Here is a 27,539-nt window from a genome sequence, read left to right as displayed (position 1 = left end):
GAAGCAATCACAGTAAGGAAAGGTTGTTTTCTAAAATAAAATAAAATGCGAAAGAGATAAAGCACTTTGTGAGGGTGGGGGGGAGGTGAAAAAAGATGTCTGAGGGCTCACTGCTTCACCATGTTGCCCACTCTTCCTAAAAACCAGCAAAAAGTTAGGGGCACTGAGAAGATGACCCTGCCGGTGATCTTTCCTTTCCCTTCCTTTCCCTCCATCACATCAAGATGGAGGTGCCTTGAGGGCTACTTTGGATAAAAGGGTAGGGGTTAAAGAAATGATGGCAGCAGTGTGGGTGCAATCCTATGCCTGTCTACTGAAAAGAAGGTCCCAGTGGGGCATGTAGGTATGCAGTGGCTGAAGGCAGTTGGGCAGAGGCTTCCTCCCGCCCCCCCTTCTTAAGGGACCGTGCTCGGCATGACGCTGAACATGGGTGGGCTCTGGAACGCACAGTGTTTGGGATGGTGCATCCCCCTGGAGGATGGTTGGGGAAGCCAAGGCCAACTTTATAAAATAAACTCTTGAGCTGGACAAATTGGAGGAGGAGGGGGAGAGGGAAAGGGAGAAGGAGAAGGAGATAATCACTAGCATGGTTCAAAACAAAACACACATAGAACCAAAATATATTAAATTCCATACATGATCCAGCAGTGCAAACATTTATAAACTGGTAAGCACATGAGATCTTTCTCTTTTCTTAGCCTGTAGCAGAATCAGAGCCGAAGCACAGAGAAAGATGGGCTAAACAAACCCAGTCCCCTGCCAACTCTGGGGGGAGAGGCTCCCTCTTCCGCATGCCCAACATTCCCCTTCTCCGGGGGAAATGTGGGTGAACCGTAGCAGAATAGGGTGCCCCATGTCTGGTGGCCTGTTGACACCTGGGCAAGGTGGGTGGGCAGGACCAAATGAATGTCAGTGCAAAACAAATAGATCCAGTGCAGGAAACTGGGGGCGGGGAGGGCTTTTCCCTCATTCCTTGCAAATGTGGGTTGCGGCATGTTCACAAAGCCAGAGCCTGCAATCTGCTCAAGTGCCTTCTTGTGGGGCCAACTCAGTTTGCTATGGAACATGCTTATTTTGGCACAGAACACCCCTTCCAAGCAGGCCTTTCTGTTGCGTCTGTTCTTGCCTACTGATGGGAGATCTGGGTGGGGGCCTGGGAAGGCTCGGCGTGGGGCGGCGGAGAGGGCTCCCTTCCTTGAGGCACACAGTGAAAAAACGGGAAATCGATCAGGACGGAATGTGAAATGCATTCTCTTTCAGAACGCTTCGTGAAAACCACCACAGAGCAGGCTTGGGCAGCGTGATGGGAATTGTAGTCCAACACAACTGAAGGATTCTCTGTATCAAAGGAAGGTTTGTTTCCAAACATTTTGTTGTTGTTGTTGTTGTTGTTTAGAAGTGTGTGTTTTTCTGCATGGTAATAGTGAGGTCTGCACAGTGGCCCCAGCCAAGTTCAAAGGCATGAGAAGCAAGCTGTGTGTAAGACAAGGCAGCCCCAAAGACAGTTCTGGGCATTGCTGTGCACACTGGAACACACATCCAGTCAATTTAAAACACACAACCAGCACTGCAACATGTGGAAACAATACAGTCGTGCAAGCAGAAGGCTCCGTCCTTCCTTCCTTAATGGGTCCCCCTTCATGGTTCAGAATAATCCGTTCTAAGGCCAAATCATGCACAACCTCCCTGTCTGTTTAAAGTTGGTGCTTTACCTCTTCACCCACTTAACTAGGAGAGCAAGTATATGCTTAGGTACCACAGGATGGAAACAAGGTTTGCCTCTGAGTCTCTTAACTTTGGGGAGATGCTGTCCTACAGGTGCAATATGGTCTCATCGATTTGGATGGGAGAAACCAAGGCAAGGGCTTCAAAGAGAAACATCGGTTCAATTCTCCCATTGACATCAATGGGATAAAGGGTCAAATGGCACATGACAAGGGGATAACCCCATGCTTAACCAAGATGTGCCTGAGCCACGTAGCAAGCTGGGTGGAGGCAGATTTAATGAGCCACAGACCAAGAATCATACCTGCTATAAGGCAATTTCCTATGCTTTAGCATTTTAAAGGACCATCACCTGGGGCCTCTCCCTCCCTCTCTTTTCCACTTCTGCCTACATGACAGTTAACCTCTTCACTCAAAGCCTGCGTGACCCGGCTCTTGGCACACACAAGTAAAGGATCTTTTCACACACACATTTTAATGGTGCAGTGGAATCAAAGCTCATAGGCATGTGGCACCCGTGTCTTTTTATGAACTGGGATGCTGGCCTTACCTGCCACCAACTGGGATTTGCCCCTTCCCCCTGAGCTGCACTGCAGGCCTCGCTGTAGCTGGGGCCGACTGCATTCTGGGACGGCTTCACCTAAAATGGGCGATTACGGCCCATGTCCTGGTGGAAATGGAAACTGCTAGAAGTGGCTTGTTGAAATGGATCAACATAGCTGCCTGCGTGCCTGGCTTCTGCATCTGGCATGGCTGCAGACTCTCAGGACGGCCCTGCACTTGAAATGTTACCACTAGCAATGCTGATCTTTCAGCCAGCTCTCAGGCTGATTCTAGCAAAAAAAGGGACTTTCAAATAAAGCAGGGGCTGGGGGAGAGGAGAGAGTGTGTCTCACTTGTATAAATGGTCTGTAGGAGCATATTCTGGCACAAGCCCTTGACATAATTTGGCATTGACCCCCACCCCGCCCCACCTCCGTGATGCCTGTATCTTGGAGTGCCAGGACAGCGCTGGCCCAACCCTGACGTCCCTCGGCACGCATGCAAGCCATGCAGCCTTCCTGGAGGGCTTTTCTTCCTGTGAAAACAGGGCAGAATAGAGAGTGGAGACAAATGCACCGGAAGGATGCTTCTGGTCTCACTGCTGCAAGGATTCTGGACATGGCCCGGCCGAATGTAGTTCTCACTCCAGAGAACCTCCATGCTGGTTTAGACAGCCATGTTCCCAGCCTGAAGTACTGTTAAATGGTGCTTTAACTTGGAACCCTGCCCTGAACAGGGAGTTGGCCTCCATGGCCCAACTGGTCCCTTCCAACTCTGCTGTTCTATGATCCCAGGAAGCCTGTTCCAAAGTGGGTAAGAATGTCCAGCCGAGTCTTGGGCAACCGAGAGGGCGATACTAACTAACAACTTCTAGGGTGTCCTGTATATGCTTTTTGGCCCCTTCCCCATCACTGGAAGAAACAGGTCTCAATGCTTCACAGCAAGCACAACTGTGCCTGTCTTTTTCCTTTGCAACATCTGTGCAGGGTAGAAGATTCAACTTAAGGTGGAGAGGGAAGAATTCTGACTCTCTAATACGAATACAGGCAGCTCCTGGGTTACGAATGAGTTCTGTTCCAGAGAAAATGGAAATTCGTCTTTAAGTTGAATTGGTAGGTAAGTCAGATCATTTGCAGAGTTTAGGGGTGCAGGACCCCCATGAAAGTGGAAAAACTGCAAATATCTCTAGGGCACACGTCCCCACCCAGCCAAAGGCACCAGTGCCTACTCTTTGTAGCAAGGAAATGCAGAGAGATTTCCCTTTCCAGATTTGAGGGTGGGGGGGCAGGAAGGCATGCTTTGTGGCCTCCTTCTCTCCCCTTCTACTTTCTATCTCTCTATGGTAATGACAATTTTCCTCAGTAGTATTTTTTTAATTAATAGGCTTCATGGAAGTTAGTTTGTAAGTACTGGCTGTTTGCAACTCAGCCATTCATAACTCAGGGACTGCCTGTCCCAAATACGCCAACGCCTGGGCACAATTTCCAGCCTGCGTCACTTGACCCTGTGTCTTTGCATCTCCATTCTATGGAGGTTTGTCCTCTCCTGAGTAAGCCTGGCTCCATTCTCATAAGCCTTGTGTCAATGAGGACACTGAGATGACATTGCAATGCAGGACCTTGTGAAGATGGCGTTGCAGATGGCATCCTGGCCATGCTTCCAGCCCAGGGCAGGGGAGAACCCCTCCCTGAAAGCCCAGCAGAGCCTCTGCCACAAAGACAGTATGAACCAGCCTGATGTCCCTGCCAAACTGCATCACATCACGACTAGAGCCCAGCAGTGGCTGGAAGAGGAAAAGCCCTGCTGAGGAAAAGCCTTGCTGAGGCGCACCGGCGCATTCATCCAAGCTGGCTTGCATGTTGTCCCTCTGTGCTCCAAACACACTTCCTTCCTTATGGTTGCAAAGTGAGCATTCCAGGAGGCCGAAATGCTGCCCCATGGTCAGTGCTGAAGAAAGATCTGATGGCCAGTCCCGTAAGTTTGTGTGCATGGAATGGGAGGGGGTCTTTTGCCCCAAGCCAGAACCTTTCTGGTGGCAGTCCAGAATACATCCAAGAGGTCAAGTGGAGACTGAAGAGCTTGGCTACCACTCTGGCTTGTCTAGGGCTCCTCCGTGTGAGGAAGCTCTAGCTTCTAGCACCCCTCTCTCCCAAGCCACGAGTGACATTTCTCCACCACCACTCCCTCTTAGGGTAGGACCTGGGCTCTCGTGCGCTGGTCTGGGCACTCCAGAGAAAGATCACCCCTCTGTTTTCAGCTATGTTCTTTCTTTCTACCTCTTGGCCCTGAACCCTATACCTACTTGGGTGGGGAAGGAACATCTCCTCCCCTTTCTTGATCATGTGGGGACCATCAAACTCCAGATTCATTCTTTCTTCTCAGAACAGCTCACAAGCCTCCCTTCTCTTCCATTCCTAGATTAATTTGCTTCTCAGGCCTTCCTACCCTTCACCCTAAGCCCAGATCTTCGTACAGCCCTTGCTAAGCCGTTGCATTAGCCCTGCAAGATGTTTGTTGGCAAGAGTGTGCAGGTGACCAAAACAAATAGTCGCCACTGTTCCTTTGCATTTCCTCCAGCCAGCCAACCCGCTGCACCCACAGGGGCCATCCCAGCTAACTCTTACGGCAGTGCCTGCAAACGTGCTGTTTGTGTGTGCAAAACCACGAGGACCTGAACACGGTCCACCGCCGTGCTGCGCCGCACACACGCATTCCGCCCCACCCGCTGCATGGGGGTGCTGCAGGCACGCGGCACAGGAAGTCCCCTCAGCAGCAAAGCTGGCTTGGGCCGGATTGGCTCGGCTTCTGTTTCCACCGCTGTGCCCTGGGCACCGCGGTCCACAGTGTCAGCTGCCTGGATCCGGCCACTGGAGAGGTTTCCCTTCCGCGACAGCCGTGCCACAAGTGATGCTGATTAATGTCTCTCCCGGGCTGATGGAGGACACCCACACTGATTTCAGTGGGAACCACCAGGCTAGGAGGTAGCAGACCTAACTTGGGCTAAGCAGGTTAGCGGCACCCAGAATGCTCAGCGTGGCAGGCTCCTTGGCAAAGGAAGCCGGCAGCTGCCATCTTTTACCCTGTTTCCTGGGAGCAACCCCACTGGACACACATGTGATCCGAGTGCGCATGTGCAGGATTGTGCTGTCAGTATGCTTTAAGTAGCTTAAATTCTGCAGGGGGTTATATCTGTCATGACCTTTTATGCTCTTTTATTGTATGTTGAATCACTCCAGCGAGTGATTTCGGCCACTGGGCAGCAGAGAAAGAAAATAAATTAATAATAACAATAATAAATCATAATCATAATAACAGTCTGTGTAGAGGGGGCAAGAGACCCTGATAAAGAAGGGAATTTGTGGCTCCCGGTACCCCAGATGAGCAAAGGTGGAGGGAACCTTCAAATTAGAACTGAGGTGCGAGGAAAACCAGTTGGGAAAAGAACTGGTGCAGGAGGGGGGCAGAACTTCACGGAGGCCATCGGGGTCAACACGGAGGTTTGGTGACGGGTCTAGTCTGTTCTTTGGGCCACCAATCACCTGTTCCTTCTTTCTGTGCAATAGTGTGGGTTGGGGGGGGGCAGGGGGGAGGCCAGCAGCTCTGCCGTGTCACGGCTTCCTTGTGCCTACTGCACACATCAAAGACAGACCCGACTTTACTGCACAATACACCTGGCACAAGCGGGAAGCTGCCAGTACCTGTCAAAACATTTCACCCTACGTCGTGTGTGTGTGTGTGTGTGTGTGTGTGTGTGTGTGTGTGTGTGTGTTTAGTGTTGTCAGGTTTAAACAGATGGCTCTAGCCTGGCTGAACAAATGAAGGCAAAAAAGAAAAGAAAAGAAAAGACAGGATGGGGAGGGAAGAGGAAGAAAGAGAGAGAGAGAGAGAGAGAGTTTGTTTCAATGCATGACCCCCCCCCCACCACTGCCAACTGGTGGGCCAGAGTTGTCCGAGCGGGTCTCACCCGGGCACCCAGCTCTGATTGGCGGGCTGCGGGGCACTGGGCAACGTGGCCATGTTGAGACTGTTCTGCGGCGGAAGAGCCGAGTCAAAGTTGAAGTCCATCTCGTCGCTGTCCATGAAGTCGTTGAGAATGATGGACTCCACGTCGCACTCCAGGCTCCCGTTGAATATGTCCAAGTCCAAGTCCGCGGGGAATCTGTCCTGGCCCAAGACGGGGGTGTGCATGGCTTCTGGGTAGGGTCCCTGCAACGAGTCCAGCAAGCTCATGTGCGCCCCTTGGTTGTTGACGTAGGAGTGGAGGTGGTGCCCGTGGTGAGGCATGGCCACCATGCTGCACGCCTCGCTGGGCAGGCTCATAAGGCTGATGGGAGCGGGTAAGGCACTGTTGTGGAGGGGCGGGTGGTGCCTGGCGGGCGGCGGGTGGTACAGCGCGTTGCTCTTCACGAGGGAGGCGGCGTGGGGCGGGTAGGGCACCAGCCCGATCTCCCCCCCGCCCCCCGCCCCGCACACCAGGCTGCTCGGCCTGTGGCCACGGTGGGGCGGCCCCAGGCTGCCGGCGGGGGGCATGGGGGGCTCCCCCTCCTTGTGCGCGTAGGAGATGGAGGAGAGCAGGTCCTGCAGCGACGTGTTGCGGTAGGCGTTCATGGGCGCGAAGGTGGCCTGCTTGTTCTCCTGGATGGTCTGCATGGGCAGGCGGCGCAGGAGGCCCATGGCCGGCTGGCTGTAGATGGTCCCGCAGTACGTGCCGCCGCCGCCGCCGCCGCCGCCACCCCCTCCGCCGCCGCCGCCCCCTCCGCCGCCCCCTCCGGCACCCACGGCAGAGCACTTGGCGTTGAAGCTGAAGCCGGAGCTCCTCTGCCGGAGGCCGCCGGTGGGCAGGGGCTGGGTGGGGCTCATGCTGTAGCTGTCCTGCAGGTCGTCCAGCAGGCTCTCTCCGAGGCCCTCGTTCAGGTTGATGGTGCCGGTGAGGTCCGTCAGCCGGGGCATCTCCACGGAGCAGCGGGCGCCGAGGGAGGGCGACATGGTGCTGGACGGGCTGGGGTACATCAGCGGGGACGAGGGGGTCCCGTCCTCCTCCTCCAGCTCGTCGGGCTCGTGGTTGGCCATGATGGGCGAGAGACGCCCGCTCAGGGTGCTGGCCGAGGAGTTGGCCCGTGTCCGGAAGTCAGCCCAGGCGTCGTACTCCTCGCTCGCGTGGGAAGTCGGGCTCTCTGACCACTTGGCCTGCTGGCTGGCCGGGCTCTCCTCCCCACGCTCCTGGGCAGCTTGCAGCTGCTTCTTCTTGCTGGCTTTGCCTTTGATCCGCAGGAACTTGCTGTTGTTGTCCATGGAGACAGCCCGCCGGCGTGGCGTCTTCCCCGTTTTGCCACCCTCGGGGTTCAGCATCCACCAGGAGCTCTTGCCAGTGCCTTCATTTTGGACACGGATGAAGCGCGTGTGCAGGGACAGGTTGTGCCGGATTGAGTTCTGCAGACAAAGTAAAACACAAAGAGCATGACTCTGTCATTGCCAGCGAGCAACAGCCGCCGCCAAAGCCCACTGCAAGCTCTGCCTCCAAACAACCCACCCACTGGGCTTCTGAGATTTGGGTGGCAGCACCCACACCTTTTCGGCCCTTCCCTTGCAGTCTATGGGGATGAGCTGCAGTTGTCCAAAAGCTAAATTAAACTCCATTCCAGTGCCAGGAACCCAGGCATGAGATGCTGGGCTCAAGTTAGATCTGGATCTACCGGTAAATCTCTGGATAATCCTAAACTGACTGGCAAGCATTTCTGACTAGGGATGCATTAAAGTTCCACGGAGTCTGTTCCAACAGTGCTCAAGGAGTTCCTCTCATTCTTGCCCCCGTCTTGGACAGCAAGCCGAGCTGAGAAGAAGTCTATGAATGCTCACAGAATGAAGGCTGCACAACCAGCAACACAGCTCTCTTTCTGACTCCCTGTTTTTTAGCAACGACAACAAAATCAGCATCCCAAATGCCCTGAGTTATTCTGCAGAAAGGAAAACAGTTTGGGGGTAACCAGAAGTGCGTTTCTGTGAGCGGAAGAACTACGAGCCCCGTCGCCTCCTGGCACTCGAATTCAAAACAGATTCCTGGGCTCAGCATTCGTTAGTTCAATGCCTGTTGGCGCCAAGCCCTGGTTAAAAGAAAATGAAGTCGATCCCACACCAGCACCTGCCCTTCCCTTCCATACCTTGCTAGTGCAGCATTAGAAGACCATAAAAGTTGTCCCGTTTCAGTCGTATGAGGCACAACCGTTTTTTAACCCCAATTTTCTGCATTAGGCGCACGAGAGCAGCTGAGAGAGCTCTCCTCTCTCAGGTATCATCAGCAGTCACCCAATGGGTGGCTACGCCATTTCCCCCTCTGCCCTTTGCATCTCTCTTTCCTTGTGTGTTGCGCCTTCTTAGATGGGACACGTGTGAGGAGTAACTGCCTTGTGGAACTGATTGCTTGTGAACTACTCTGGGATTGGGCTGGGGAACGGGACAGGAAGAACCAGACCTCGAAAAGCAAACAATGGACTCCCAGCTATAATCCTGCATTCGTCAAGTGGAAAGTTGGGGGAGGCTGTATAACTTCCCCCACTTTTAACTTTACAACTCCCAGCTTTATACAAACTCTAAACCTTTCATATTGCTCATAGAGTCAAGACAGAGAAAATAATTTCTCCCTTTAAATACGTAATTCACTGCTTCAATACTGATAGCCATCAATGTAATATGCTTTAAAGGGGAATTCAGCAAATACGTAGAGGGCAAATCTAACCAAGACTGTTAGCCATGATTGAATCTCCATATTCAGGGGCAGTGTACCTCTGGTTCCAGTTAACCAGTGGAGAAACGTAGTTCCCTTCACACCATACTTGGGAGTATAATGGCAACATCTGGTTGATCACTCTGAAAAACAGGATGCTGAGCCTTGGGTTCTTCTTGGTTCAGATCCAGACTCAATCATAGAACAGATCCATTGAAATCAATGGGGCTTCAGTTAGCCATGACAAGTTTAATGTCAGTGATTTCCATGGGCATGTTCCATGTGCAACAAAATATAGATCCTAGTCCTTACATTTTTAACCAGCTGCACCCCCACAATCTCTGTATTTTGCAACTCTTTGTGTACCAGCAAAAAGGAGGAAATCCTACACCAAAAGAGAGGACAAAAAGAAGATACTGATCTGCATGAAATTTGCATCTGCTTAAGCAAAAATGGTCTTAGCTACATGGTTCTCTGCTGGAGATGCCAAACTCCTAAAGCAGATTTGCATCATATCTTGAGGACATGATAAAATAAATTTCAACTAAATTTAGAATGATGTTTTAAACAGTTTCAAGGAGAGAACAGAATATCAACTCCCTACAAACACTAAAGGTGTCCTAATGGATTATCTAGAGAAAGTGGGAGAAACTACAGATCTACAATTTGTACTTGCTTTGCTAATAGTTGTCAGAATATCTGTACTGGAAAACAACAGAATAGTTTAGCCTAATGGAGAGGTTTAAGAAATAATGACATATAATTCCCCTTATAAAACTATAACCTACTTTGCAAGAAGGCAGTCTATACAAATACTCATCAGTTCCCTCATAATTCAATTTGCATGTTGATTTCCCACAAAATGTGTCCAAAGCTTCTCACAATGCCTAATGATAAATGTACAAAAATACTATTTTTTGTTCACTTTTGGGAGGATAAATTGCAAGACAAGGTTTGATCTTATGCCCTATTTTTAGGTGTTATAAACAGGAAAGTTTCTTCTGTAAATTACAGTTAAAAGGCTCTCTTACTGCTGAGAGTTCTTTTTTCCTATATTTCTTTCCCTTCTTTGGAATATCACTTATTTATTTATATTGCCTGCAAGCTGAATTTTTAAAAACTGGAAAAATGCATACCCTAATTGATAGCTAGCCATTTAGAGAAAGAATGCTTTTCATTTAAACAGAAACACCGTGCATCTCATCTCGCCACAAGGACGGGACTGACCTGCTCTGTCTTCCCAGCTACATGCCTACCTGCTCAGGTGCTGTCCAGGTGCTAACAGTGGATGGAAAACTTCAAGCCTCTTCTCTGTCTTTGAACAGTTCATGGCCTGACAGTGCTTCAAACAGAGACAACCTTTAAACAGAGGACTACCCTCTGAAAGTCCTTCAAATAGAGGACTTTCCCCTGCAAATTAGGACACACGGCCACCCAAACGCCGCTCTCAATTGCCTTCATTCTAGATCCCAGGTTGCATGATTGTATTGCGCACGTGTGCACACACGCACAGATTTCGAGAGGGTGAGCCATGGTCAGCATGAGTCAGTCTTCATTACTCAAAAGCACTGGGTTGAGGATCGCAGAAACAGCCAAGATACCCTGATTTTGGGGTGGCGGGGGAGGAAAACTGCCATCTTTCGGCTCCACGCAAACATCACATCTGCAAGCATTCCACCTCTCCAGCTCGCTGGAACCTCCAGTGATGCCCCATTCAGCACTTCTGCCATGGAAAGGCCTTGCAGGGTCTCCCATTCCCATGGCAGACAAAGGCCCCCGCAGCTGCCAGAGCCGCTGCTCTGCCAGGGCTGCCTGCCATTGGAGACATTTTTTGACACCATCCAAAACAAAAAGCCCAGAGCTTAGATGCTGTGCAAATGGAGGAGCGGCTGAGTCTTTCAGCTCCCAGCAAGGCTTTTGATTCCGATGCCCAGCAGGCAGAGACAGCCAGCAGGGCATTCGATCCATGACAGGCGCAGGACGCTGGGAAACTCTTGCCGGTGACCTGTGGATTATTCCTCCATTTCCATCCAAGGGAATTTTCCCATGGAATTCTCAGTGGGACACTGCACAGCCGATTAGCCCTGCAGACAATAGTGAGTGTCGGAGCGCCGCCGCCAGGACCACGAGTCTCCGAGCTGGAACTTTGCCTCTCACGAGCCAGCCAGTGCTAGCGAGGCACGCCTTGCACAAGATGGAGGGACCAGGAGATGGAGGAACACACCGATGGCTGCGTCTGTGCGACTGGGAAGAGTGGGCAGAGAAGCCAGGGCCACACAGCACCTGGCAGGGTCCCTGTAATGACTGCTGGTCTTCCCAAGCTTCTGCCTGGCTTTCTGTGGCCTTGTAGGGTGGCCACTCAGGATTGCCACAAAAGAGGAAACGCCCAACAAAATAAAGAGGCGAACATGCGTTTGCATGGAACAGGCGTGTGCTAGCTGACACTTGCCAAGTCACATGGAGGAAGGATGCTGATCGTTTCAGTGGAATCGAAGTCCCTCTCGCCAGAGCATGCAGGATGCTGAGCAGGCCACCTGTGTGCCCACCTGTGCAGTCCACTGCCCAGGGGCTCACTGCTGATGGGCAAAATCCAGCCATCCTCCTGGTTTGTTACCTTTGGCCCAGGCTTGGGCAGGGCAAGTAAAGGACTGTCTTCTGTAAAAGAAGACAAAGGCCACCCAGTTTTCACTCCTCTTCCCGGAGCAGTAGAGCAGTGAGGGGAGAGAAAAGGGCCAAACATCTCCACCTTCTCGCTTCGTGCACATGGAACCCAAGCAGAGATGCAAGACCAGGGGCAGTGGCAAATATGTAGGGAGTGGTGTGTAGAAAGGGGGTGCACCCATGGGTGACATTTCTCCCCCATCTCCCTCTGGAACCTGCAGCAGCTCCAGAGGAAATGTGGGGTGGAGGGCCCTGCATTTGCTGCTCAACCCAGCAGGGCCAGGTTTCTGGGGCCCTTTAGGCAAGGCACCCTTGACAGGTTCCCTTCCTCAGTGGCTTATTTTCCAACCACTCTTGCTACCAACTCCTCCTCCTCCTCCTCCCTGCCACACTTGCTTGCTGGGCAGGCAGAGAGCCAGTGAGCAAGAAGGTGGAGGAACTGCCGCATCAGAGGCTCCTCCTCATTGCCTCCATTGTCTGGCCAGAGAAAGAGGTAGAGGGCAAGCCAGTAGCAGTGGAGAAGAGGAGCAGGTGTGGCACCTGACAGCCGCTCAACCGTGCCCACACTTGGCGCCAGCCCGGCGGTCCAGGGACAAGCCTCACCCACCACTCCCCACCGCGCCATCATATACAGACCCCAACACCGCAGTGTGGAAGACTGTGACCCGCCACCTGGGACCTGCCGGCCTGTACAGGTCTGCTGTTCTGGCACCGTCTTTACCTTTCAACTGGACTCAGACTGGGCAGCCCTTCAGATTGGGGACAGCCCTCTACAAAAGAGGACACGTGTTCACCCTAGAGGACTGCCTGTGTCTTTAGCTGAAAAGGGGGCTGTGTGCTTATTGTATTTATTACTGTTGGTAAACGGGGATCTGGCCCGTTCTCGTGTTCTGAGGAACTCAAAAGCTGACATATCCCAGACGTTCAGGAGATGTTGGTTCTACGTAAGGAGAAAAGCTGACTGCTCTTTTAATCTGGGGGCAGTAAAGCAGCCGGCAGGGGCCAGCGCTCAGTCTGGGCGTGAGTGACTGAGCCTGCACAGAGGGGACGGGATGAGAGGAAAGAGGAAGGCGATGCCAAAACTGCCTGACGGGGGGATGGCTGAGGACGCGTCTGCAGAGAGTTGGTGCCGTGCCTCTGTCCAGGGGCATACTAATGAGCAGGCAGGCGAGTTTCAGGCCCTATATATCATATTATGTAATGGCTTACTTCTCTGCACTTCATTTATTTGGAGATTGCTCGCAGACTGGCACCTTGCCAGCAGCCACCAAATCCAAGTCTACAGAAATCAATCTCGCACTGACTGATTAAGCCGTGTTTAGAACTAATTGCTCCTTCGTGTGTGGGGAGAATAAATTATGGGCTTTCATCTCAGCATCTTTAGAAATGCAACGGCAGGTAGGGTCTGGCAATTAACCCCTTCCATCCCAGCAGCCAGTTTGCTGGGCCTGGCAACACCTGGAAAAAAGAAGCCGGATGAGGCCCAGGTACAGAACTTGCAGGGGGTGTCCGTGGCTTTGATTCCTTTCTAAGCAGGAGGGAAACACGCTGCTGAGTACGTCTACCAAGTCAGATGCTTGGTCTGTTAAGTCTTGTACAGTCTGCTCCAGCTTTCCTCAGCTGGCATCTTCCATTCAGTAGATCCCAACTCCCATCATCCTTAGCCAGCATGTGTTGCAGTCCAGCATGTCTGGTGAATGTCAGGTTGAGAAAAGCTGGTTTGCCATAGCTGGCAGTGCACAAACGGAGCTTAGTGGATGCCTTTACCCTTTCTGGTTCTGCTTTTACATGCCGGTGCTGGAGACTGAAACTGGGACATTTTGTGCAAACAATGGCATGCTTAACCTCTGCTTAGGTCTTTTCCTAAAGTGGTGCCTTCACTTCCAGCCCTGCTGCCCCTCGCTTCTAACCTCTTGATCTTATCATCCAGATTAGTTTCTCCTTCCACAGCCTGGCTTTCATTTCTCTTCCCTATTTGCTTTGCCATGTCGGAGGCAATAGGTTCAAAATCTGTTCTGAGACATCGTCTGGATTCAGACAACATGATAACCCACCCTCAAGGAATGATTGTGAGTTGTCAAGGAACCATGGACTGTTGCCGAGACAGGGGTATCATGTGGTTGGAGCCCAGCCAAGATAACAAACTTTGGCCAACAACCGATGATTCACAACCCCCCCCCCCCAACACCCACAGGCTCTCTTCACAGGTTGTTCCTTGTTAGCATAGCTGGGTTCAGACCACATAATACCTCAAATTTTAGCAACAACCTACCATTCCACATCTCCCACAGTTTACCTTTGACTGTGGGTTATAGTTTAAAACCCAGTCATGGAGAAGTACATGGCGGTGTGATGGAGAGGAGAGCACTCCTGAACAACAGAAAGCAGGAGGAGCTGTACTAGAACACTGTACTTCCGCTGGACCAGACAACAAGCCAACACACCTGAAAAGCAGAAACATCGGAAGCAGCCCTAAACTGAGCAATCCCCTTGTTCCACGAGCCCAGTATTTCTGACACTGACTGACAGTCTCTTCCCAGGGTTTCAGGCAGGATGTCTCCCTCCCCAGGGAACCGTGCCTGGCACATCGGGGCAAAGTCTCATGGCAGGGGGATTTGAGAGCGAGGCATCCGCCTGCCTTGAGCTCTCCTGGTGGGGATGCCTGGCACAGCCCCCCCAAAGTGCCTCTTGCCCTGTCCCTACCTCCGAGGGGCGGGCTCTCTGCAAGCCAGCCAGTGCCTTCCCCACCACAGCCGACTCTGCAGCGGGAAAACCATCAGCCAGGCTTGCCGAAAGCTCCGCTGTGGCAGCTCAGAGTTGCCCCTGTGGAGGCTCCTGGCTCAGAGCAAGGCGTTCAGAGCAAGGGGCCTGCCTGGGAGACTCCGGGGCCAACTCACCCAGACTGCTCCACTAGGGTGACCCCTTCAGGACCCCCACAGGATGCTGGGGAAGCCCGATGTGGTCAGGGGCAGAATGCCTGTTCCAACAGAGGTAGACTGTGGGGAGGCGGGTGGCTCTTCAATGGATCCCCAAGCCTCTGCTTGTGATTCTCTTCGATTTCAGCCAAATTATGTTCTCTCTCAGTGGCTTTTTTCTTTGGGGTGGGGGGAAGCAGCTAAGGGGGCCCTCAGAAAAGGGAAAAAAGTCTCCACCCTATTATTTGGAAACAGAAGGAGAGCGAGTCTCCAAAAGACACAAAATCACAGCCCACCTAGAGAGTCCTTGGGACTAATTGCAGAATATAAGTTGAATGAATGCATGCATGCATGCATGCATGCATACATACATACATACATGTTCTGCCAAGACTTCCCCCTCTTTCCCCCCACTTTTGTGTTGCAATTTCTGAAAGAGTTTCTGGCCCCTTTAGTTGGGGAGGGGAAATTCCAAAAAGGGTTGTTTTTTTAATTTTATTTATTTTTACTTTTTTGCACAGAGGCAGGGATGCTTCCTGTGACAGAAGGGGACAGAAACTGCTCTTCCATTTGTCTTTCTTTAAACTCCAAAAGAGCATCACCCTCACGGGAAACACTGGCCCATCCACGTTCTTGCTGCAGTGGCCATGGATCCTATTTTACGGATGCTAGTCCTCTACTTTGGCAGCCTGACTTCTAAAACTAAAACCTCTAAAATAGCAGAGTGGGAACCCCAGGTCGCCCCAAGTGGCAGAAAAGCAGATTGAAAAAGCAGGCCCATGGGGCATTGGCTCACTGTCTTCTTCTCACTGGTGGGAAGCATTTTATTTCTACTTAAATTATACTAATTATTTCCAAATCTGCACAGTGAGAGCATGCGCAGGAGGCAGAGCTGTAAAGTCGTGACTCATGGGTTCCCACCTTTCCTTTGACTACCAAGCATTTCATCTAAACCATCTGAAAAAAAAAACTGTGTGTGTGTGTGTGTGTGTGTGTGTGTGTGTGAGAGAGAGAGAGAGAGAGAGAGAGAGAGAGAGAGAGAGAGAGAGAGAGAGAGAGATTAGCTCTTTGAAAATGATGTGCCCACAATAATGAAGAAAATGTCTTAAAAAGATGGCATGAGCTTAAAGAACATTCCCAGCACAGTGGGTTCCCCATGATCTTGGACACTATCCCTGGCGCATCGCCCTCCTTTATGACACAAAGGCCAACTCTTTGGAAGAAATGTGCCTTCCAGCCTATTACCCTACTGCCATCCTGCTGCCCCTAAGAACGGCAAGATTCTGCAAGATAGTTACCCCACCTTTCTTCCTGTTATCCAAGTATGCTCATTTAGCAGAAGCTGTCAATTGCCAGCATTCAGAAATCCACCCAATTTTCCTAAACCACTAATTAAATCAGCACCTCAACAAAATTCTTGCAATCCAGGATCAACTCAACAGAAATCGCCCCCCTGCTTTACCCATCGTTGCCTTCAAGAAAGTGCTTCTTTTCAGAGTGCACTTCCTGTCTAAATTTATTTCATTAGCTGGCCTGTGGAATGCTCTTCTGCTCCTGTGATTTATTTAGATGAATGTTTTAAAAAACAAAAGCAGAAAAGTGCCATATACAATATGCAGGAAAAATTACAACAGACTTAAGAACAATATTTTGTAACCACAAACCTGTGATACTTATTAAAACACAGACCAACACACACACAAACGCACAGAGGGAGAAGTAGAACAACTTGCTGCAAGACAAGAAGCAGGCAATCTTATGCATTTTTAGACACACAAAGGCCTATAATATAAAATAATAATATAACTCCCTGCATGTCATCTCTCAGGCTTACAATTGCTTCCAGTTGAACAAAGAAAGGACACTGATGTGCTAGACTGAAATCAGAACTTCTTGATCCATAGATCCAGAACTTAGTCAAGATAGCCTTAAACAGAAGGGCAAAGTATAAGCTTTTTACCACGCTCCCCTTGGTAATTTTTTTTCTCAAGAATGTTCATCTCCTAGTGTTCCTCATGGCCACTCTTCATATCCGCCAAGATATCCATGTTGATATCCATCAGCTAGTGATGATCCACAAGGTTGCCAAGAAAAGCTGTCATCTCCTCCCACTCCCCCAGGGTTTCTTTGGCCTGCCCTGCCTATCTTTCCTGGGGGAAGAAAAGCAGGTGGCGAAGACAGAAGAGAGCAGAATCGAGGCATTCTAACTTACTGAAAGTAAGTCCTGCTGGATTTGATAGGGAATCCTGTAATAGTAAGAATACTATCCACCCAACCAAGGGAGTTGGCAACCGATTCAGATATCCTATAGCAACAGGATAGTAAAATCACAAATTATTAAAACAATACTAGAGCAGAGCAACAATAGTAAAACGGCACCAGTCTGTTGCAGGTGAGACTGCAGCCTTGATCTTTTCTTTTCTTTGAGTAGCCCAGGGATGCAAGAATGGGACAGGAAAAGCTACTTTTTCCAAGGGGTTGCTCCCCAGCCCCACTCTGGAACTCCCTGTGGTAGGGAAAACTCTAGGATAGGCGCATATTCTTTTTCACTGAACTTCGTAATGAGGGACAGGGAAGGGTCTAGACATAAAGAGGTCAGTAGCAAAGAGGCTGGGGACCTGCATCGGAGAACGCATTCTATGGAAAACACTTGTGGAAAGTGGAATGCGTGGTGTGTTCCCTCCTCCTTGGTGCTCCCACAGGCTGTGCTCCGATGATCCTTAAGCCAAGCTGCTCACTGCCCATGGGCGTCGTCCTTTCGTTCCTCCTACCACCAAGAGCCACAATTAAACTGAGAAGCTTCTAATTACCCTAGCTTTCCATTTCGCCCAAACTAGTTAGTACCTTCAGGACACCCAGGCTGCTAAAACACAGTCTGTAGCTGGTTTAAGATCTTGGCTTCTCCAAAGCTGGGATTGATTTTGTTTGTTTTTGTTTTTGTTGTGAGCCGCCCCGAGGCTTTGTTGCGATGGGGCAGCATAGAAATGTTTTAAATAATTAAATAAAATAAAATATTGCAGTTTCCTGACTCAGACAAAATAGGAAAATATGGTGAATAAGAGCTTCTGGTTTTAACTGCAGCTCACAAAAAGGACAGAGCAAAGAGGCGGCACACATAAGCAGAGGCCTGTGCATATTTTGTCTTAATAGGTAAAGGAAAATTCTTCTGAACTGATCCATAATATGACGCAAGTGCGCTCTCTTTCACGAGGTGCAAGCACATGAAATATTTTGCCAGGACTTCGTAGTTTTCTGCTCCTGCCCACTTTCACCTTTGATAGATTTACACTCAGGCACACACAGCGTTAGCAGCTGCCTTGGAGCCTGTCGGAGCAGGTGAGGCAGGGGCCGGTGCTGGCAGACAGGGGCAAGCAAGGACAGGAGAGGTAATGCTGGGGCCATCCCGAACTTCCCTTGTCCTGAAATTCCCTTGGAGCCAGGGGCCGGAAAGAGCTGTTGCTCCACAGCCGTGCCTCCACAGCCGTGGCTCAAGCTCTGAAACCCACACACTTTTTGCCTTTTTAAGGCAATTCTTGCAAATTAGATATTTCAAAGGATTTGGCATAAAAGAACGCTAAAAGGAAAGAGCCAGCTTAGCCCAGCACCAGCTGGAAAGAAGAATAGCTGGCCCAGGCTCCTCGGGGAGAAGCAGGAAAGGGGAAACGGCATCCCTCTTGCTGGCCGAAAATCAGGCCTGCTCTCAATTGTATGGCTAATGTTTTGGTAGGGTAAGGAAGGCCGCTGGCCTGCATTCATCTGCACAGAATGAGATGGAGGTCACAGCTTCCTTCTGCCAGGAAAGTTCATTAATATACAGCAGTGGCAATTAAGGCTCGGCTCAGCAGAGCGAAGGAGTGTGTGCTTGCCTCCGACAAAGCACTGCGTGGGCCCCAGTGGCTGGACCCAAAGAGCAAGTGCAGAGGTGGGAGTAATGAGGACAGTGGGCTTAATTAATGGAATGGAAGGAGACGATTTGCGCTCGGCACAGCTTCTGCCACACCAAGAGATCAGATGCTCCAGCCCTTAAAGGCAGTGCTGGAGATGCCCTTACCCTGGGAAGGCAGCAAAAATGTCCATTCCCAGTGCCATCGCACAATTATTTCTATTTGTGGATCTCGCTGGCAGGTTATTTCTTGGGAGGCTTACTGGCTCAGGGGCAGGCTTCCCTGGTAAGTCCCCACACTTAGCTCCCACAGCAGCCTCAACAGGGTCTGCTGTCAGCTGTTACCTAGACAAACGCAGGAGCAAATGGCCAGTTCCACTCCTCTGATTTCTGCTGGATGTAGAGAAGCAGCTATGCAAGGGGAAGGACAGAGAGAGTGAGCGAGAGAGCGCTCCAAGATGTCGCACTCGGGGCCCCTGGAATTTCTAATTCCCTGGGAACCCTTTTCCAGCTTCACACCAAGACCCTGCAGGGCTGCCTTCTCCAAGGAGCCCCCCCCCCCCCGTGATGCTGCTTAAGCATGGGGAGAGGTGACTGTGTGAGACAGAAAGAAACGACATGAACCACTCCAACCAGGAGTTCGGCTCACATGGCAATTCTGCAGCAGACGTGCCCAAGTGCTTTTAACCTGGAGGAGCCGAAATGGAACTCTGCGCAAGCTTGTTTTGTATAAGTTGTATGAGCTACATGCCAGGGCTTGGCTTTACACATTTCGTGTCTTTTACAGAATGGGATCTGAAATGTGACATCAAAGGGCTACTTTAAAGAAAACAACTTGTTTTAATTTCAAAGCACTGAGCATTGCCTTCTTCATTTCAGAAATGACAATTTTATGATGTCTTGCATCTTTAAAATGCATACATCCAACAGCATATCCAACTGGGCAGGAACATAGGGGAGCATCTTTTCCCATATGGTCCTGCCTGACTGCTAAGCTCATCTTTGGAGTATCTTCTCTGGATGCTGCCACTTACTTCTTCCCAAAGTACCGCAAGGGGTAGCTGTCAGGGGAAGGGACTTTTCAGTAGTGGCCCTTCCCAGGGAGCTCTTCACCATATGCATTCAGATACAGGGTTAAGACCTTCCATTTCCAGCAGGCATTTAATTTCTAATCTAGTGCTCTGAATATTTTGCTGGCCGCTTAACGTGTCTGAACATTTCTGGTACTTGAATGGCTTGGGTCTCATATCTTCATTGCTGTCTCTTTTGTTTTGGTCGCTTGGGGAGGGAAAACCCTGATCTTCCCCAGTGTGCTGCTGCTGCCCCAGTCAAATTCAGAGCTGCCTGGAACATCCTTTAAGTTAATGCAGAAATAGATCCCTCACATCCTGTGCAATCTGGCCAAGGGCCAGTGTGGAGCAGAGGCCAGAGTGATGGACTAAGACCGGAGAGTTCTGGATATGATCCCCCACTCGCCCAAGAAGTTACCTTGCCAACCTTGAGTCCATCACTATTTCCCAACTTCTTAGCATTGCTGGGATGACGAAATGGGGAAGGAAAGGGAGCTGGTGTGGGGTGAGAGTCAGTGTTGGTCTGGGGGCTCCAGGGACCCAAGTCATTGTCCCCCCACTTGGTCAGGAAGCTCACTGGCTGACTTTGGACCAGCCATTCACTCTCAGCCTAACCTGTCTCCCAGGGTTGTTCTTACGGTTGCGTGGATCAAATGAAAGCCACGTTTGGTTCCTTGCAAGAGGAAGAAAAGACAAGGCATAGATATGATGTAACCACCAGCACCATGTACTTGGAAGAAGGGCAAGATACTTATTTTTCGTCTACAACCCAGCTTTTCCTCGTGAAACCCAAGGCGCCCACATGTGGTTCCAGAATGGATTCTCTTCTGTGCACCAGCCAGACCAGACTAGTCTGGCTTCAGTATGAGGACCCCCTCATGGTGCCTCCTGACCCAAACCTGGGACCAGAGAAATGTAGTAAATAAGACCATTCGCATTTCTACGCTACCACTTTTGGCTCCAATTGGCAACTCACACCAAAAATGGAAATCACAGGAACCATTGTGGTGTCCTGGGTCCCCGAAGATGCTCCATTTTTTTGAGGGGGGGAGGGCAAATCTGTCCTCAAGAAAGTGGCTCCACTGGATAGAGTGCTCTTCTCAGGAGTGCGGCAGCCACATTTGGCCTCCCTCCCTCCCACCCACCCACCCAGCCACCCACACGCACACGCGCGCGCGCGCACACACACACACACACACAGATTGCCAGAGCGGCTTGTGGCTTCATCGATGGCTCATGCGGAATGCAAGTGGGCAACTTCCCGTGCTGTTGCAGTTGGCTAGTGACGCAGCTTCCCCTGCCGGTGGGGGCAAGCCATTTTGTGACCTTTTCTTTTCGCATTGTCATCTCTATTTATTTTTGCGGAGGATCTGGAGGTGAACCGCTCTTCCACACGATCCGCCAAAAGGTCAGCTCCTTTACTCAAGAGACATGGGGACTCACTCGAGTGGGACTCTCCCTCTGCCCTGCAGCTCTGCTGGAATGCTTTTGTCCCCGTTTCCCCGCCCATTTGAACAAGGAATGCCGGCCCCCTCCTCAGCCATAAAGAATGCCTTTGACTCATTTAAGTTCTTCTTTAATCCCCACAATGCAAATTCTCATTGTTGCTCTTTCTGCTCTTCCACCCAACAGTGGTTTCTGCCTGCGTAATCTCTATGAGAACTTTATCATGCCCTGGTGGTATGCTGGGTTTTTCCTTTTTTTTTTTTTTACACTGTACTAGATGTTATTGATCTATTGTGGTTTTGTTGCATTATTTTTGTGTTTAACTGAATTGCACAACACCTTGAAAATTTCTTTCATGAGGTACTTCATAAATGCCATAAATAAATGCATGCATATAATTTCTCCAATTTTTTGAGAGGCGAATTGCTCAGATTTAGAGCGAATGAGAACTCCCCCCCCCCCAACTCAGTATAAACAGTTGTCGTAAAACCAGTGATCCAGAGCAAGACTACAGTGGGAGGCAAAGAGTTAAATGTCCCGTGCACATACAGAAGCCTTGATCCACATCAACCCCACCCACCCCCATGCTCCTGTAATTTTTTTTAACATACACACATCATCCAGTCAGGCACCCATTGTGTGAAGGTGCTTTGACTGGCTTCCATATAGCCTGAAGTGCCTGATCCTATCTAATCTTGGAGGCTAAGCAGGGTTGGGCATGGCTGAAAGCTGGATGGGAGACTTAAATTTTGTGAATTGCCCAGAGAACTTTGGGCAGTACAGAAATTATGATGATGATGATGATGAGAGTCCAAAGAGCTACTTCTCTATCCACTGTAACATGATGTGTGTACCTTTAATCCTGCTCCTCCTCCAGAAAAGGCTCTTGGAGAAGGAGACATGTAATCAGGGAAAACAAGACGGTCCCTGCGCACTGGCATACAATAGGAAAAGGCATGACACTAAAGGAAGAAAGAGAGGAGGGAAGAGGAAAGAACAAAGACTCAGTGGGGCTCATGGAATGTCTCTGCCTTCCCTCTCTTCTTTCTCTGTTTCATTCTGCTGGACTGGCTGTGGCTGCAGGTGTTTGGTCTTAGTGTGGGGCCAGTGTGCTAATATGAATGCAGGCATGAATACAGATATCCAGCTGCTTGGAAAGTCCAGTTTCATAGCTAGGTAGATGAAGCCACCTCACACAGACTCAGGCTTTGGTTCCATCTCCTCCAGGGAGCTCTGCTTGGGGGGCGTCCAGGCATCTGGCCCTGAGATCCTCTTGTTTGTTTGTTTGTTTGTTTGTTTGTTTGTGAAGATGTCGAATGTTTCAAAATAATGGACAGTCTAAACCAAGCTATGACCCCTGTCAAAATAAGCCTGGCAAATGAGCTGGGGAGGGAAGGGTGCAGACCGGGGAGGTGACACGTGGGAAGAATGCATCATGACCTCTCCCTAGAGCAGCAGCTGATGGCATAGAGACGGGATGTGTGAAGGGGAGAAAGCACACCATGCCCTCAGCCGAGAGGTCGCTTGCAGAATATGACGTGATTGGAGCTGGCATCAAGCTTAGACCCCCTCCAAGGGACCATCCTCCAGCAAGGATGCACGGACAGCAGCCCCCTGGACCAGCTTCTCCTCGTCCCCGTGGCAACCTGCATGTTTGCCGCCTCCTTTTCTGGCCCTGAGACAGGTGAGGGCCGTTGCCGGCTCGCTCCCCATGCCTGGAAAGCCGACAAGCGCAAGCATGAGAAAGAGGGTAAGGAGGGAGAGCAGCTGGTGGGGGCACCGGCAGCAACCAGGGGGCTTGCGGAGGAGGGGCCTTTTGAGGATGCTTTGCCCCGAGCAACCTGGAGCTGGCACAGGACGTGATCCACAGGCGAGGAGGTTGTGCGCACCTGTGCATTTATGGAGCACATGCGCATGTTTCCTTGCACAGAGGGAATCTCCCGTCAGGTGCGGTGGAGCAGGGGGCACCCGAGAGCGGCAGCCATACCCCAAGGCCACAGCAGCCCCCGCCCACGATTCCGCACCTCTCCCAGGAAAGGAGTCCGCAGGCAGAGACGTGGCACCTGCCAGCCCCGTCTGGATCATCCCTCTTCCGGCGGCTCTGCCAGGCTGGTGTCGACACGCACGGGGTAACAGCTGACACAACACGGCGAAGCCTGGAATGGTTCCCCGTCAGACGTCGCACGACAGGGCTTGCCAAGCGAATGTGCTTACGCAACCCCCTGCCCCACCCCGCCCAATCCGTGTAGAGACGGCACGCTGCCTTGGACAGAGAGGGCAGCAGCCCTTCCGCGGCGAGGGAAGGGCCTGGCGAACAGGGGCCAGACCGGTTCCGACAAGCAGAGAAGCTGCAAAGCCTCCCGCCGTGAGCTGGGGAGGCAGGCTGCCCCCGCGTTCAGGGCAACCGCGGCTCCCTCGCCAGCCGAGTAGGCACAGGCTGGGGAGAAAGCGATCCCTCCAGACACACAGGAGGCTGCCGTGCCAACTGGCACCGGGGGAGCGGGGTGCCAGGGCAACTGCTGCCCCCCACCCTTCCCAGCCCCTGCCTCCCCCTCCCCCTCCCCCTCCAAGAGCTTTTCTCCAAGGAGGCTTGCTGTCAAGGGAAAACAGCCAGTGTGAAATCAGTCTGATTAGCAATTAGTCCCATTGTAAAAGGATTAAGTGGAGGGCGGGAAGAGGCATTGTTCTGATGAGTGACTTGACTATCAATTTGCATCTGGAACGAGCTGCCCTTGATGCCGCTTTTCCCGGTGTCCTTTTGACCAGCGGTCCCAGTGATCCGGCAGGCAGGCAATTGGCCTGATGAGCCGCTGGGGAGGCAGGCATGGCACAGGAAGGGAGTGGCGAGGGGGGTGGGGACTGACTTGCCCCCACATCTGTGAGCCAGCTTTGTGCATCCAACATTTTGGCATGAGCAAAGCACCTGGCCAGGAGTGCGGGCGCTCTCACGGTCCCTCTCCCGATGGCACAAACCTGGGTGGAGGCACAGCCGTTCCAGAGGCCCTGCCACGTTCAGGGCTCACGAGAGTTGCTGGGCTCAGGAGAAGATGTGCCCCGTGTGTGGCTTCCTGCCCCACCCTGCTCTCACTGCAGCTCTGCGACAGGCGAAGTGCTTTTGGTGCAGTGCTGGGTCTTGTGCAACTGTGAAAAGAGAACGCTGCATCCAGGGGCGCCGGCTGGGCTGTACAGCCATCCACGCCGTCTGCTCCCTGCCACCTTCCTTCTAGCGCCTCCTCTGTGTGGAACATCAGGCCGAAAGGCCCTCCAGGCAAGGACCTCCCTGTGTAAAGTGCCATACCATGGATGGCACCATAGGAAGAGTAACCACAGAGCAAAAGGAATGCGCAAATGTGTGACGAGAGAGGTACCACAGCCCGAGCCAGTGCGTGATGTGGATGCAGCGGAGCTGCTGTGGTCAGAGAACGGCTGCGGCTTCCAGAACAGCTTGAGCCTCACACCATCTTCTTTTCTACAAATTAGAAATGGCTTGAGACTGTCTGTCTGCTCAGCTCTGCACGGCCTTCCTTTGAGGGGTTACCAAAGGGCCTCATGATTCAAGAGGCATGTTTCCCCTGCATTTGTCCCAGAGGCCTTTCCAAATGATTAATTTAACGCTCACACACACACGCACAAGAGCATTTTTGCTTGTGTGAATGCAAATTTCTGCTGTCCTAGTTGACGCAGATCCCCTTCCTGCCAAGAACCCCTCCAGTTTTGGAGAGAAACACAGACCCACCCCAACAGGCTAAAGCATGAACAATATGTGTGTGGAGGGGTGTAATTTAGGAAGAGTTGGGCTTTTTCAAGGTGCGAATTTGTAGGTGCGAATTTGTGTGAATGCTGTTCTGCAAAGTCCGTCAATGCGCAGGCAAAGAAATGAAAGATGTCTGTGCGCCCCTACATTTTGGCTACCTGTGTGCTCACCACCTAGGCATCGGCAGAAAGAGAATACTGAGATCCACCCGAAATATTCAGATTTGAAAACCAAACAGCCACTGCTATCTTATAAGCCCTTATGTAAATCTATTGTACAGTTCTCGCCATCCCATTTCACTAAGGAAATTATACCACTGGAAAAGGTACAGAAAAGGTTAACCAAAATGATCAAGGGGTTTTGGATCATCTTTTCTGTAAGGGCAAAGGCTAAAACATCTGGGGCTTCTTCAATTCCATTCCTTTCCTTTCCCTTCCTTTTTCTAAAGTCGAAATAAAAGATGATTGAGGAAATGGGAAGCGTTAGTTAAAGATTTATAAAATCATGAATGGAGTTAAATGAGTAGACAGAGAAGATTTCCCCCCTTTCTCATGATGCTATAATGCAAGGTCGTGGCCACCAAATAGAATGCCAATAGATTCTAGACAGACAATCTCTCTCTCTCTCTCTCTCTCTCTCTCTCTCTCTCTCTCTCTCTCGCGCGCGCGCGCGCGCGCACACACACACACACACACACACACACACACACACACTGAGACAGACAGGCAGGCAGACATTAATACATAGCTAACTTATGGAGGTCATCACCATCGAATGTGGTGTGATTGAGTACTTAGGACAAAATTCAGTCTACCTGAGGTCCCAGTCCAGCACTCCGGCGTTCCTCAGATGGCCATATACCTTCCCCTGACCCTATTTCTGCCACCACAAATTCCTGGCTTTTTTTTTTTTTTTTTTTTGCAGTTTCCTGACTTTTCTGCAGTGCCTCTTCCCCCTCCCCTCTGCAACCTCCAGTTCTAAGGAGTTGCAAGGCTTCTCCTATGGTTTAGTAATCGGTAGTAGGAACTTAAAGCTTGAATATGCTGGCTTTTTCCCTCTGGGGAGGAGGTATTTTGGCCTTGTTCCTCCCCAACACTGCCCTTCATGACCCTTCCGGAACACAGCCTGGGAGAGCTGCTCTGAGATGGAATTTGCCTTTGGTCTGAAAGAGGTTCAGCATCCCTGACATAGGGCCAAATTACTGGTGGCATGCTCTTTGCTCTGGAGCATCATGGCTGTTTCCTTTCACAAATGGTGTGGGTTGGCTGGAGCTGCACTGGGACTATGGCATGTGGAGAAGGGGGACCCGATGCCTTTCCATTCTGGTCCAGAGCAGCCTTCCCCGGCATCCACTCGTTGCTCCAGTTGGACCCTGCGGAGGAGCTATCAGGGCTGGGAAGAGAGAACCAGGCCCCCAACCCCAAGCTCCCCAAAGAACGGACTGGGGGAAATGTAACACAGGCTGTGCTATTTGGGGAGGGGGAAGCCACATTTTCCCATTTTCCCACATTTTCATGTATACCAGCACTGGCAGGTGGGGGGGGGCACAGAACACTCTATTGTCCAGCAGAGGCAGCTCTTCCACTTGCCGGCCAGCCGTGGGCTGCTGCATCAAAGGGAGAGCAGCACCTGGGCCTTCAGGAGGACCACAGTCTGCTTTGAGTAAGGCTCCAAATGAGAGAGACAACGGCAGGAGAATCTGGCAAATCTCCCTCCCTCTCCTCCCCCCCCCACCCCCGCTGAACAACCTCTGCAGCTGGAAAGGGAAAGACCCAAAGAAAGATGACGAGGGCGGCAGGAACAGAGAAACCTCTCTCCACTGCTGTGAGAGAGGCTCTTCCCTTCCCCTTTCTTGTCTCTTCCACGCAGGAGAAGTCATCTCAAGTAGGCTATCCCGGCACACACACACTGCACAAGTCTGGCGGCTGCACACAGCGGGTTTGCAGCTCTCCAGCACCACGTGCTTGTCCTGAAATGAACCGGTGGGAAGCAGCTGTTGGTCTAGACGGAGGGGCCCCCAGGCTGGAACCGCACGCCTCTCTCTCTCTCTCCGCCAGCCAGCCAGGACAGTGCGCACTGACACTCTCCAGCGTTCTCTGCCGGGCCGGGAGTCCCAGAGGTGGCAGAATCGTCCCGGTGGCAAAGGTGGGCTTGACAGATGGCCTGTGGCAGACACTGCAGCTGAGGGGGCTCCGGGTCGCTTCCCGAGGCTCGCCGTGAGGTTTCTCTCGGAGCCTTTTTGACTGCAGTCCTTCTGTACTGCATGTGTATGCACGCATGCACAGGTCTATGTATGCACTCATGCACAACCACACGTGTGCTTTGATGGTGTGCTGCAGCCTTCCCCACCTAGCTGGACTACAGCTTGCAGTCTGCCCTGGCCAGAATGGGGAGTTTGGGGGAAGGTTGTACAGTGCCTATTCCATGCGCTGAAGAACGTGTTATGCCTTATGCATGATGGTCTTGCTGCTCAATTGACCCTTCTCAATTATTTTGTCATTCTCTCTCTCTCTTTCTCTCGCTCTGTCAGAGCCCTTTGTGAGCTGCGGGCAAGAAAGCAGCCCATAAATACTCTCATAAGCTGGAGAAATACAGAGTCTGCCTCCTAGATTTTGCAGTGGTCTCTTCCTACTACAAGCCAAAGCACGATTTGGCACAGTGCAAGTGCTCCATCTGTACACACACTCATTCACACACACTCCAGCTCCTTCCCAGTCAAGTGCCTGCAAGCCCTCTTCTGACAATGAACGCTGCTGAAGCAGCTCCCCAGAGCAGGGCAGCCCCTCAGTTGCAGATGGCCCCTGGCCACGTTTCCCACCTC

General features: G+C 51.4%; 1 protein-coding gene across 1 annotated transcript in view; it reads right to left on the bottom strand.

Annotated features, from left to right (window-relative positions):
- Positions 1–2,884: 2,884 nt before the first annotated feature.
- FOXO6 (forkhead box O6) overlaps positions 2,885–27,539 on the bottom strand; it is a 128,604-nt gene continuing 103,949 nt past the window's right edge. The window contains exon 2 of the mRNA XM_044435000.1: positions 2,885–7,698. Coding sequence (XP_044290935.1) covers positions 6,229–7,698 — 1,470 coding nt within the window. The 3' untranslated portion in view covers positions 2,885–6,228. The remainder of the gene's footprint in view (positions 7,699–27,539) is intronic.

The sequence above is a fragment of the Varanus komodoensis genome, unplaced genomic scaffold, assembly GCF_004798865.1.
Source record: "Varanus komodoensis strain SLA01 unplaced genomic scaffold, ASM479886v1 scaffold29_1, whole genome shotgun sequence".
Taxonomy (NCBI): Eukaryota; Metazoa; Chordata; class Lepidosauria; order Squamata; family Varanidae; genus Varanus; species Varanus komodoensis.
The sequence above is the reverse complement of the archived record's forward strand: the minus strand, read 5'-3'. Positions and strand labels throughout refer to the sequence as shown.